This window comes from Bolinopsis microptera, chromosome 6 (genome assembly GCF_026151205.1).
Source record: "Bolinopsis microptera isolate Bmic1 chromosome 6, MBARI_Bmic_1.0, whole genome shotgun sequence".
Lineage (NCBI taxonomy): Eukaryota > Metazoa > Ctenophora > Tentaculata > Lobata > Bolinopsidae > Bolinopsis > Bolinopsis microptera.
In genome coordinates this window covers 19,670,488-19,684,746 of record NC_087077.1, presented here as the reverse complement: position 1 = coordinate 19,684,746, position 14,259 = coordinate 19,670,488, and the positions used below count along the sequence as shown (strand labels likewise).

Below are 14,259 nucleotides of genomic sequence, written 5' to 3'. Positions count from 1 at the left end.
CCCTCCTTCTCTCTTATACCTCCTGAATAGGGGGGAGGGGAGGAGTGCTCCCCTCCTCTCTCTTATACCTCCTGAATAGGGGGGAGGGGAGGAGTGCTCCCCTCCTTCTCTCTTATACCTCCTGAATAGGGGGGAGGGGAGGAGTGCTCCCCTCCTTCTCTCTTATACCTCCTGAATAGGGGGGAGGGGAGGAGTGCTCCCCTCCTTCTCTCTTATACCTCCTGAATAGGGGGGAGGGGAGGAGTGCTCCCCTCCTTCTCTCTTATACCTCCTGAATAGGGGGGAGGGGAGGAGTGCTCCCCTCCTCTCTCTTATACCTCCTGAATAGGGGGGAGGGGAGGAGTGCTCCCCTCCTCTCTCTTATACCTCCTGAATAGGGGGGAGGGGAGGAGTGCTCCCCTCCTTCTCTCTTATACCTCCTGAATAGGGGGGAGGGGAGGAGTGCTCCCCTCCTCCTCTCTTATACCTCCTGAATAGGGGGGAGGGGAGGAGTGCTCCCCTCCTTCTCTCTTATACCTCCTGAATAGGGGGGAGGGGAGGAGTGCTCCCCTCCTTCTCTCTTATACCTCCTGAATAGGGGGGAGGGGAGGAGTGCTCCCCTCCTTCTCTCTTATACCTCCTGAATAGGGGGGAGGGGAGGAGTGCTCCCCTCCTCCTCTCTTATACCTCCTGAATAGGGGGGAGGGGAGGAGTGCTCCCCTCCTTCTCTCTTATACCTCCTGAATAGGGGGGAGGGGAGGAGTGCTCCCCTCCTCCTCTCTTATACCTCCTGAATAGGGGGGAGGGGAGGAGTGCTCCCCTCCTTCTCTCTTATACCTCCTGAATAGGGGGGAGGGAGGAGTGCTCCCCTCCTTCTCTCTTATACCTCCTGAATAGGGGGGAGGGGAGGAGTGCTCCCCTCCTTCTCTCTTATACCTCCTGAATAGGGGGGAGGGGAGGAGTGCTCCCCTCCTTCTCTCTTATACCTCCTGAATAGGGGGGAGGGGAGGAGTGCTCCCCTCCTTCTCTCTTATACCTCCTGAATAGGGGGGAGGGGAGGAGTGCTCCCCTCCTTCTCTCTTATACCTCCTGAATAGGGGGGAGGGGAGGAGTGCTCCCCTCCTTCTCTCTTATACCTCCTGAATAGGGGGGAGGGGAGGAGTGCTCCCCTCCTTCTCTCTTATACCTCCTGAATAGGGGGGAGGGGAGGAGTGCTCCCCTCCTCTCTCTTATACCTCCTGAATAGGGGGGAGGGGAGGAGTGCTCCCCTCCTTCTCTCTTATACCTCCTGAATAGGGGGGAGGGGAGGAGTGCTCCCCTCCTTCTCTCTTATACCTCCTGAATAGGGGGGAGGGGAGGAGTGCTCCCCTCCTTCTCTCTTATACCTCCTGAATAGGGGGGAGGGGAGGAGTGCTCCCCTCCTTCTCTCTTATACCTCCTGAATAGGGGGGAGGGGAGGAGTGCTCCCCTCCTTCTCTCTTATACCTCCTGAATAGGGGGGAGGGGAGGAGTGCTCCCCTCCTTCTCTCTTATACCTCCTGAATAGGGGGGAGGGGAGGAGTGCTCCCCTCCTTCTCTCTTATACCTCCTGAATAGGGGGGAGGGGAGGAGTGCTCCCCTCCTCTCTCTTATACCTCCTGAATAGGGGGGAGGGGAGGAGTGCTCCCCTCCTTCTCTCTTATACCTCCTGAATAGGGGGGAGGGGAGGAGTGCTCCCCTCCTCCTCTCTTATACCTCCTGAATAGGGGGGAGGGGAGGAGTGCTCCCCTCCTCTCTCTTATACCTCCTGAATAGGGGGGAGGGGAGGAGTGCTCCCCTCCTTCTCTCTTATACCTCCTGAATAGGGGGGAGGGGAGGAGTGCTCCCCTCCTCTCTCTTATACCTCCTGAATAGGGGGGAGGGGAGGAGTGCTCCCCTCCTTCTCTCTTATACCTCCTGAATAGGGGGGAGGGGAGGAGTGCTCCCCTCCTTCTCTCTTATACCTCCTGAATAGGGGGGAGGGGAGGAGTGCTCCCCTCCTCCTCTCTTATACCTCCTGAATAGGGGGGAGGGGAGGAGTGCTCCCCTCCTCCTCTCTTATACCTCCTGAATAGGGGGGAGGGGAGGAGTGCTCCCCTCCTTCTCTCTTATACCTCCTGAATAGGGGGGAGGGGAGGAGTGCTCCCCTCCTCCTCTCTTATACCTCCTGAATAGGGGGGAGGGGAGGAGTGCTCCCCTCCTCCTCTCTTATACCTCCTGAATAGGGGGAGGGGAGGAGTGCTCCCCTCCTTCTCTCTTATACCTCCTGAATAGGGGGGAGGGGAGGAGTGCTCCCCTCCTTCTCTCTTATACCTCCTGAATAGGGGGAGGGGAGGAGTGCTCCCCTCCTTCTCTCTTATACCTCCTGAATAGGGGGGAGGGGAGGAGTGCTCCCCTCCTTCTCTCTTATACCTCCTGAATAGGGGGGAGGGGAGGAGTGCTCCCCTCCTCCTCTCTTATACCTCCTGAATAGGGGGAGGGGAGGAGTGCTCCCCTCCTCCTCTCTTATACCTCCTGAATAGGGGGGAGGGGAGGAGTGCTCCCCTCCTTCTCTCTTATACCTCCTGAATAGGGGGAGGGGAGGAGTGCTCCCCTCCTTCTCTCTTATACCTCCTGAATAGGGGGGAGGGGAGGAGTGCTCCCCTCCTTCTCTCTTATACCTCCTGAATAGGGGGGAGGGGAGGAGTGCTCCCCTCCTTCTCTCTTATACCTCCTGAATAGGGGGAGGGGAGGAGTGCTCCCCTCCTTCTCTCTTATACCTCCTGAATAGGGGGGAGGGGAGGAGTGCTCCCCTCCTTCTCTCTTATACCTCCTGAATAGGGGGGAGGGGAGGAGTGCTCCCCTCCTTCTCTCTTATACCTCCTGAATAGGGGGGAGGGGAGGAGTGCTCCCCTCCTTCTCTCTTATACCTCCTGAATAGGGGGGAGGGGAGGAGTGCTCCCCTCCTTCTCTCTTATACCTCCTGAATAGGGGGGAGGGGAGGAGTGCTCCCCTCCTTCTCTCTTATACCTCCTGAATAGGGGGGAGGGGAGGAGTGCTCCCCTCCTTCTCTCTTATACCTCCTGAATAGGGGGAGGGGAGGAGTGCTCCCCTCCTTCTCTCTTATACCTCCTGAATAGGTGGGAGGGGAGGAGTGCTCCCCTCCTTCTCTCTTATACCTCCTGAATAGGGGGGAGGGGAGGAGTGCTCCCCTCCTTCTCTCTTATACCTCCTGAATAGGGGGGAGGGGGGGAGTGCTCCCCTCCTTCTCTCTTATACCTCCTGAATAGGGGGGAGGGGAGGAGTACTCCCCTCCTCCTCTCTTATACCTCCTGAATAGGGGGGAGGGGAGGAGTGCTCCCCTCCTTCTCTCTTATACCTCCTGAATAAGGGGAGGGGAGGAGTGCTCCCCTCCTTCTCTCTTATACCTCCTGAATAGGGGGAGGGGAGGAGTGCTCCCCTCCTCCTCTCTTATACCTCCTGAATAGGGGGGAGGGGAGGAGTACTCCCCTCCTCCTCTCTTATACCTCCTGAATAGGGGGGAGGGGAGGAGTACTCCCCTCCTTCTCTCTTATACCTCCTGAATAGGGGGAGGGGAGGAGTGCTCCCCTCCTCCTCTCTTATACCTCCTGAATAGGGGGGAGGGGAGGAGTGCTCCCCTCCTCCTCTCTTATACCTCCTGAATAGGGGGGAGGGGAGGAGTACTCCCCTCCTCCTCTCTTATACCTCCTGAATAGGGGGGAGGGGAGGAGTGCTCCCCTCCTTCTCTCTTATACCTCCTGAATAGGGGGAGGGGAGGAGTACTCCCCTCCTCCTCTCTTATACCTCCTGAATAGGGGGAGGGGAGGAGTGCTCCCCTCCTCCTCTCTTATACCTCCTGAATAGGGGGGAGGGGAGGAGTGCTCCCCTCCTCCTCTCTTATACCTCCTGAATAGGGGGGAGGGGAGGAGTGCTCCCCTCCTTCTCTCTTATACCTCCTGAATAGGGGGAGGGGAGGAGTGCTCCCCTCCTCCTCTCTTATACCTCCTGAATAGGGGGGAGGGGAGGAGTACTCCCCTCCTCCTCTCTTATACCTCCTGAATAGGGGGGAGGGGAGGAGTGCTCCCCTCCTTCTCTCTTATACCTCCTGAATAGGGGGAGGGGAGGAGTACTCCCCTCCTCCTCTCTTATACCTCCTGAATAGGGGGAGGGGAGGAGTACTCCCCTCCTTCTCTCTTATACCTCCTGAATAGGGGGGAGGGGAGGAGTACTCCCCTCCTCCTCTCTTATACCTCCTGAATAGGGGGGAGGGGAGGAGTGCTCCCCTCCTCCTCTCTTATACCTCCTGAATAGGGGGGAGGGGAGGAGTACTCCCCTCCTCCTCTCTTATACCTCCTGAATAGGGGGAGGGTTGAAATTTTACAATGCATTAACTTTATTTTGTTATTCACTTTTTGTTGCTTCTTGTTTATTGTAAATAATCATTTAGTAACCTTTTAGTAACCTTTTAGTAACCTTTTAATGACCTTTAAAAATTAAATTCATCGTTAGTAATGAAGACTACTTTCATAGGAATGGAAGGAGATGAAGTGGAGAAAAGGAACAATTCTAGTGGGTTAGTACCTTTTACAATTTACATTTCAAATCAATTAATTATCCAAACAATTAATTAAATAATCTGTTTGGTGGGCGGCAGATTAAGTACATATCTTTTATTTGAACATGTCGCCTTAATTTAAGAATTGTAACGTGCAATACCACATCTGTTTCATTTCCCCAGCCACGTTCAGGTTATTGATTATCAAACCCACCATTCCTCATCTCATCAGCCCAACTTCACCCGCTGATCACTAATAACAATACTACACATACTATAAATAGTCATCACTCCGACAAACATAGACCTCATTAATCATATGGTAATTTAGAATATTGGTATGTGTTTAACCAGTTGGTAGAGTGGGGTATCTACCTTAACAACCATTTGTACATTCCTTATCAACCATATCTACATTCCTTATCAATCGTCTCTACATTCCTTATCAACCGTCTCTACATTCCTTATCAACCGTCTCTACATTCCTTATCAACCGTCTCTACATTCCCAAACAGTTATTTATTTTAATGTCTCCCTTCTTGCAATGTTACCAGGGAAACTTCTTGTTTCCCGTTACCAAGGAAACTTCTTATTTCCCGTTACCAAGGAATGTGAGAGAGGAATGTTATAGAGATTATCTTCCTCTTGGCACGTTCCACTTCAGCTTGTGTTCTGAGACAAGGCATCTGACTCTCTGTGCTAATGGGTCTGAAACCTAACAAACACAAGTTAATGACATGTGAACTGTCATTCCATTACAACCTGTCATAATCACTCCGAGAGAGAGAGAGAGAGAGAGAGAGAGTGAGAGAGAGTGAGAGAGAGCTGATTACCGCGGAATAATTGTACAACTCTGTCGTAAAACAAATCGTTATCAGCCATGTTATGGTATGTGATGCGAGCCGTTCAAATCGTTTATCATCATTATTTTGATGTTGTGCAGTTGTGTTTGATTATTGCTTGTTGGTTGCTGCAATTCTGCAATGCAGTTGCCTTCCCTTGTGCGTTGATATATAGTTAAACTATTGTATTAAATCGATAAAATAATTATAACTTATTGGGTTAATAGCGTGAGAGGTATCGTGCGTGTTCCGATTACTTACTAAAACTCACTTTTGCAACTGCAGTTAAACACACCCAATATGTCTTGATTAGAGAAGTGTCGCGTTGTTCTTATTAAGTGCCCACAGGGAAACTGTAGTGCTTTATATTCATCAGCTGAGTGAGACTGTCATAGTGTCAAACTCAGTCTCAGAGGAAGCGGTCATCAATTTAATCCATTTTAATCCGTCAATTTGGGGTGTTTTATGGCTTCCTCTATGATCTTGCACGCTCAACGAAATTAGGGTTGAAATTTCCTTCATGATACTTTCCAGCTGTTTCTCATTCTTTATCTCATACCTGATATAAATATTTGATTACACGTGTAAAAATGCAGGTCACACGGACCGATTATTAGAATTAGGTAAGTATTAGGTAATTTTAATCGAGTCACGGTATCAGGACCCTGCTAATACAGAATATTCGTCGACAGGGCGATAATTGGGAGGTATTTGATGGGTGATGTTTTAATAAATCCTACTAGTGCAAACCTTTCAAATATTATTCCGTTTTACGACGCTCCGGACAATTTACCTCTGAAATTTTGTATAAAAGTGCCTCGTTAGTTTTTACTGAACTTTTACTACACCCGCCCTAATAAAGTATTAATGAACAGCTAGTTTTACTCTAAGTTTTAATATTCCCGCCTAATAATTATCTCGCTCCAAGTTGTATCCTAGTTGAATAGTAAAGTCAGGTGACAATTGACATATCTTGTAATGTTTTATTATGTTGTATCCTAGTGTGGTCACGTGATTGTATCCTAGTGTGGTCACGTGATTGTATCCTAGTGTAGTCATGTGATTGTATCCTAATGTAGTCACGTGATTGTATCCTAGTGTGGTCACGTGATTGTATCCTAGTGTGGTCACGTGATTGTATCCTAGTGTAGTCATGTGATTGTATCCTAATGTAGTCACGTGATTGTATCCTAGTGTGGTCACGTGATTGTATCCTAATGTAGTCACGTGATTGTATCCTAATGTAGTCACGTGATTGTATCCTAATGTAGTCACGTGATTGTATTCTAATGTAGTCACGTGATTGTATCCTAATGTAGTCACGTGATTGTATCCTAATGTAGTCACGTGATTGTATCCTTATGTAGTCACGTGATTGTATCCTAGTGTAGTCACGTGATTGTATCCTAATCTAGTCACGTGATTGTATCCTAGTGTGGTCACGTGATTGTATCCTAGTGTGGTCACGTGATTGCATCTTGTGATCTTATGCAAGCGTGGAACTCACTGTAACTGCTAGGTGGTGGAGTATGCACTAATTCTCATTTTGCTGCTAGTTTTACACTGTTCCAGCACGCTTCTTGGCTAGTGTATGGTTTTGTCACTGTCTTTAGGATGTGTTTCAGTGGGGATGGAATGCGTCGATCTGTTATAGTGTTATCTGCATTTCGTAGAATATTTTATAAATGTTCGCATCACGTCGTTTATTTATTATTTAATTATATTCCATAAACTGACCGCAAATCATGTTTATTTGACACGTGTTAGCAACTGCTAAGTGATGGTTACTGAAAGCTAGTGAGATTATACCTGTCCCTTGTGAGGATTTTCCTTGTTACTACATTTAAATGAGCTATCCTGCCTTCCTGCGAGACATTGCATAGTAGTACTTTTTTAAAGGGTCGCTCCTTTAGTTGTAAAACTAAAGGAGACCTTTTATGAAAGATTAAGTTTGCTGAGCGTCAGAATATTCGTGAGCTTCATCAGTAGATCATACCTGTGAGGAACAAAATGAGTCGCGCGACACACGTCCAACCCGCGACACATTCCTCACTGTTACCTCTTCCTCTTCTTAATGAAACAATTACAGTGGTAACACAAATCTGCACAATTAATTGGCAGTAAAATAGCATGTGACTTGTAGTGCTTCTGTGCAGGTACAATACCACGTGGCATAACCAGGTACTACTGGTGTTATTGTGCGTGTTTTAAAAGGGTGATGTCAGGTTGCTATGGCGACTGTTTGTTGTGCTTTAGTTTAGTTTATACCCAGTAATCTGTATTAGTGTTTTAGTTGTAGCCTCGTCAGTATTATTTATTTAGACTTGTTTCTCAGTATTTTATTATTGACAAGTATAACTTTTATTAAGTTTTAGTTATTACTTAGTATTGGACTAGATTCCCTTCACCTAGTATTGTGACCTTAAAACCACTGCTACGTTGTAAATATTCCGTCTAAAGTAAGTAGGTATGTGAGTACCCTCTCGTTAAAACTCGGACGTGTAAATTTAACGTCCTCTGTTCATTGTTCAGGTTATTTAGTTAATATAATATATATATAGTTGTATACTTTAGTATAGTAGCGCAAGTTGACAGGTGCGAGGTTAACGCGATTTTTACTGCGTTTCTCTTCGTTAAAACTCGGACAAAATGTGAACTTAGTGTCATTTGTTGGGGCTGATCGAAGCTGAGGTGATATCTAGTTGTAACTTGTTAGTGAGGTTCTGGTTATTATGCGCTATTTATTTTCCTTTCCTCCTCTCTGAGGTTGTAATTGAGGTTATCCGCGCTATTTATTTTCCTTTCTTCATCTCTGAATTTGTAAGTGAGGTTATCCGCGCTATTTATTTTCCTTTCTTCCTCTCTGAGGTTGCAAGTGAGGTTATCCGCGCTATTTATTTTCCTTTCTTAATTCTTCCTCTCTGAGGTTGTAAGTGAGGTTATCCGCGCTATTTATTTTCCTTTCTTCCTCTCTGAGGTTGTAAGTGAGGTTATCCGCGCTATTTATTTTCCTTTCCTCCTCTCTGAGGTTGTAAGTGAGGTTATCCGCGCTATTTATTTTCCTTTCTTAATTCTTCCTCTCTGAGGTTGTAAGTGAGGTTATCCGCGCTATTTATTTTCCTTTCTTCCTCTCTGAGGTTGTAAGTGAGGTTATCCGCGCTATTTATTTTCCTTTCCTCCTCTCTGAGGTTGTAAGTGAGGTTATCCGCGCTATTTATTTCCCTTTCCTCCTCTCTGAGGTTGTAAGTGAGGTTATCCGCGCTATTTATTTTCCTTTCTTCCTCTCTGAGGTTGTAAGTGAGGTTATCCGCGCTATTTATTTTCCTTTCCTCCTCTCTGAGGTTGTAAGTGAGGTTATCCGCGCTATTTATTTCCCTTTCCTCCTCTCTGAGGTTGTAAGTGAGCTTATCCGCGCTATTTATTTTCCTTTCTTCCTCTCTGAGGTTGTAAGTGAGGTTATCCGCGCTATTTATTTTCCTTTCCTCCTCTCTGAATTTGTAAGTGAGGTTAGCTGCGCTATTTATTTTCCTTTCCTTCTCTGAGGTTGTAAGTGAGGTTATCCGCGCTATTTATTTTCCTTTCTTCCTCTCTGAGGTTGTGATTGAGGTTATCCGCGCTATTTATTTTCCTTTCCTCCTCTCTGAATTTGTAAGTGAGGTTATCCGCGCTATTTATTATCCTTTCCTCCTCTCTGAGGTTGTAAGTGAGGTTATCCGCACTATTTATTTTCCTTTCCTCCTCTGAGGTTGTAAGTGAGGTTATCCGCACTATTTATTTTCCTTTCCTCCTCTGAGGTTGTAAGCGAGGTTATCCGCGCTATTTATTTTCCTTTCCTCCTCTCTGAGGTTGTAAGTGAAGTTATCCGCGCTATTTATTTTCCTTTCTTCCTCTCTGAGGTTGTAAGTGAGGTTATCCGCGCTATTTATTTTCCTTTCCTCCTCTGAGGTTGTAAGCGAGGTTATCCGCGCTATTTATTTTCCTTTCTTCCTCTCTGAGGTTGCAAGTGAAGTTATCCGCGCTATTTATTTTCCTTTCTTCCTCTGAATTTGTAAGTGAGGTTATCCGCGCTATTTATTTTCCTTTCCTCCTCTCTGAGTTTGTAAGTGAGGTTATCCGCGCTATTTATTTTCCTTTCCTCCTCTGAGTTTGTAATTGAGGTTATCCGCACTATTTATTTCCCTTTCGTCCTCTCTGAGGTTATAATTGAGGTTATCCGCGCTATTTATTTTCCTTTCCTCCTCTCTGAGGTTGTAAGTGAGGTTATCCGCACTATTTATTTTCCTTTCCTCCTCTGAGGTTGTAAGCGAGGTTATCCGCGCTATTTATTTTCCTTTCCTCCTCTCTGAGGTTGTAAGTGAGGTTATCCGCACTATTTATTTCCCTTTCCTCCTCTCTGAGGTTGTAAGTGAGGTTATCCGCGCTATTTATTTCCCTTTCGTCCTCTCTGAGGTTGTAAGTGAGATTATCCGCGCTATTTATTTCCTTTCCTCCTCTCTGAGGTTGTAAGTGAGGTTATCCGCACTATTTATTTTCCTTTCCTCCTCTGAGGTTGTAAGCGAGGTTATCCGCGCTATTTATTTTCCTTTCCTCCTCTCTGAGGTTGTAAGTGAGGTTATCCGCACTATTTATTTCCCTTTCGTCCTCTCTGAGGTTATAATTGAGGTTATCCGGTTGTAAAGTGGTGTACGAGTGAGCTGGTCGTCATTATCCCATCCACTCTGAATGGTTACTGATATTACCATGGTTACTGATATTTCATATTACCATGGTTACCGATATTACCCAGATATTATCCCTAACAACATTCTCACATTCTAACAGCTGCATTCCTTTAGTTTAACGTGTGATTAGCTTGGTTATCTGATCTTACCTGGTGATTCCTTGTTTACTCTGTTTTCTACGTGTAATATTAGTGGTTGTCGTCTGTTACTGACAAGCTATTCTTCCTCAGAACTCAGGTCTACTCTATTTCAGTGATAGGATCGCAGATCTCTTGTTTGATCTCTCTTTTTGTATCTGTTAATCACATGGAACTGAGGCACGTTGCTGTGTTTCCAAACGATCATGTTACAAGGTTTGAAAATATGGGAGGTGTTGAGTTGCTATTAAAATGAAGATTGTGGGTGCAGTGTTTCTCTTTGCTTGATAACTAGTACATGGGTAGCATTTGTTTTATTAACTTTTCTATCACTATTAGCAGTACTTATATTAACTTTTCTAACACTATTAGCAGTACTTATATTAACTTTTCTAACACTATTAGCAGTACTTATATTAAAACTTTTCTAACACTATTAGCAGTACTTATATTAACTTTTCTAACACTATTAGCCTTAGCAGTACTTATATTAACTTTTCTAACACTATTAGCAGTACTTATATTAACTTTTCTAACACTATTAGCAGTACTTATATTAACTTTTCTAACACTATTAGCAGTACTTATATTAACTTTTCTAACACTATTAGCAGTACTTATATTAACTTTTCTAACACTATTAGTAGTACTTATATTAACTTTTCTAACACTATTAGCAGTACTTATATTAACTTTTCTAACACTATTAGCAGTACTTATATTAACTTTTCTAACACTATTAGTTGTACTTATATTAACTTGTCTAACACTATTAGTAGTACTTATATTAACTTTTCTAACACTATTAGTAGTACTTATATTAACTTTTCTAACACTATTAGCAGTACTTACATTAACTTTTCTAACACTATTAGTAGTACTTATATTAACTTTTCTAACACTATTAGCAGTACTTATATTAACTTTTCTAACACTATTAGCAGTACTTATATTAACTTTTCTAACACTATTAGCAGTACTTATATTAACTTTTCTAACACTATTAGCACTTAGCAGTACTTATATTAACTTTTCTAACACTATTAGCAGTACTTATATTAACTTTTCTAACACTATTAGCAGTACTTATATTAAATTTTCTAACACTATTAGCAGTACTTATATTAACTTTTCTAACACTATTAGCAGTACTTATATTAACTTTTCTAACACTATTAGCAGTACTTATATTAACTTTTCTAACACTATTAGCAGTACTTATATTAACTTTTCTAACACTATTAGCAGTACTTATATTAACTTTTCTAACACTATTAGCAGTACTTATATTAACTTTTCTAACACTATTAGCAGTACTTATATTAACTTTTCTAACACTATTAGCAGTACTTATATTAACTTTTCTAACACTATTAGCAGTACTTATATTAACTTTTCTAACACTATTAGCAGTACTTATATTAACTTTTCTAACACTATTAGCAGTACTTATATTAACTTTTCTAACACTATTAGCAGTACTTATATTAACTTTTCTAACACTATTAGCAGTACTTATATTAACTTTTCTAACACTATTAGCAGTACTTATATTAACTTTTCTAACACTATCAGCAGTACTTATATTAACTTTTCTAACACTATTAGCAGTACTTATATTAACTTTTCTAACACTATTAGCAGTACTTATATTAACTTTTCTAACACTATTAGCAGTACTTATATTAACTTTTCTAACACTATTAGCAGTACTTATATTAACTTTTCTAACACTATTAGCAGTACTTATATTAACTTTTCTAACACTATCAGCAGTACTTATATTAACTTTTCTAACACTATTAGCAGTACTTATATTAACTTTTCTAACACTATTAGCAGTACTTATATTAACTTTTCTAACACTATTAGCAGTACTTATATTAACTTTTCTAACACTATTAGCAGTACTTATATTAACTTTTCTAACACTATTAGCAGTACTTATATTAACTTTTCTAACACTATTAGCAGTACTTATATTAACTTTTCTAACACTATTAGCAGTACTTATATTAACTTTTCTAACACTATTAGCAGTACTTATATTAACTTTTCTAACACTATTAGCAGTACTTATATTAACTTTTCTAACACTATTAGCAGTACTTATATTAACTTTTCTAACACTATTAGCAGTACTTATATTAACTTTTCTAACACTATTAGCAGTACTTATATTAACTTTTCTAACACTATCAGCAGTACTTATATTAACTTTTCTAACACTATTAGCAGTACTTATATTAACTTTTCTAACACTATTAGCAGTACTTATATTAACTTTTCTAACACTATCAGCAGTACTTATATTAACTTTTCTAACACTATTAGCAGTACTTATATTAACTTTTCTAACACTATTAGCAGTACTTATATTAACTTTTCTAACACTATTAGCAGTACTTATATTAACTTTTCTAACACTATTAGCAGTACTTATATTAACTTTTCTAACACTATTAGCAGTACTTATATTAACTTTTCTAACACTATTAGCAGTACTTATATTAACTTTTCTAACACTATTAGCAGTACTTATATTAACTTTTCTAACACTATTAGCAGTACTTATATTAACTTTTCTAACACTATTAGCAGTACTTATATTAACTTTTCTAACACTATTAGCAGTACTTATATTAACTTTTCTAACACTATTAGCAGTACTTATATTAACTTTTCTAACACTATTAGCAGTACTTATATTAACTTTTCTAACACTATTAGCAGTACTTATATTAACTTTTCTAACGGACTATTGCTTGATGAGTATTACTACTATATACAGGCTACTCAAATCACAATTATGACAAGTAACCACCTGCTCGAAATAGTTTTTCTGAATAACTGAAAGTTATCTTGTAACCGTCTGCTACAATCTACTAACTTCACAGTTTCTCATATCCGATAACTACTACTACTACCACTAGTATTAGTAGTAATAGTAGTAGTAGTAGTGCAGCTTGAGGGGGGGGGGGGGGGGTGCACAGTGCACAGTGCACATTGTGCTGAACAGCGTTGTGGAAATTTGCAGAATTAGCCTTGAAAGTACAGATGCATTTGCAGAATTCAAGGTCAAATGGTCAGTTTAAATTAAAGTCTAATATCTTGGCAGATTATAAGGGATTAGCCTGTAACCCCCTCTAGCAGCTCTTAGTACGTGTCACGTGATGAGTATTAATCCCTACTCTATTTCTACATCCTGCATATCCTCCTCTACATATACCCAGTTCCTCCTCCATTCTCTTCTCTCTTGTAACACAACGGTATTTGCTCCCACACTGGTATTTACTCTGTGGCGAGATATTGTAGGGAGAAACCTCACTAGTAGTCTTTGATCGTTTGCTCGTGTTCTGTTTTTTTGAGTTCTGGAACAGTTTCGGTTGTTTGTTTGAAGGAGAGTGTTGATTGGGTTCCAAAGGTGAATACCGGGCTCCAGCTGGTATCGGTTATAAACACCACCAAGGTGCTGTAATTACTTAGTAATTACTAGCGTAGTGCGGTTTCTAAACGTAGACAGGTCAATATTGACGCAAAAACTTTAATCATTTGATCTCTCGAGGTCTCAAAGATTTTTACTCTCTCGAGTCGTCTTGTTCTGGTTGAAATGTTTTGCTCGGGTTATTGGAGTAGGTCATTAGCTTTAAAGTTTCCATTTTAGCTTAAAGTTTCCATTTTAAGTCTCTTTATTGTAAGTTTGTCAGTTGGAACTAGGCTGGGTATAATTTTCCCGCCAAAAGGAAAACACCGACTAAGCACTACTTATCCGACATGTAACGGTTTTTGTTGAGGTTTCAGGGTTCACTTAAAACGAGAGTAACCGCTGGCACCTGTATTAACATGTATTTAGATGTGATCTAATACTATCTGGTTACTGATGTCTTGTTAATGAGGGAGGAAGTTGTGTGGTGTTTACTATCAAGAAAACCATCACAGAAACAACTATTGCGATTTGTTACTTGTTTTTCAATTTTTTAAGTCATCAGCTCTGATTAACTGCTGGA

General features: G+C 42.2%; 1 protein-coding gene across 1 annotated transcript in view; it reads left to right on the top strand.

Annotated features, from left to right (window-relative positions):
- Positions 1-4,510: 4,510 nt before the first annotated feature.
- The window catches only part of LOC134817300 (uncharacterized), a 47,046-nt gene continuing 37,297 nt past the window's right edge, over positions 4,511-14,259 (top strand). The window contains exon 1 of the mRNA XM_063826436.1: positions 4,511-4,570. Within this exon, the coding sequence (XP_063682506.1) occupies positions 4,530-4,570 (41 nt within the window). The 5' untranslated portion in view covers positions 4,511-4,529. The remainder of the gene's footprint in view (positions 4,571-14,259) is intronic.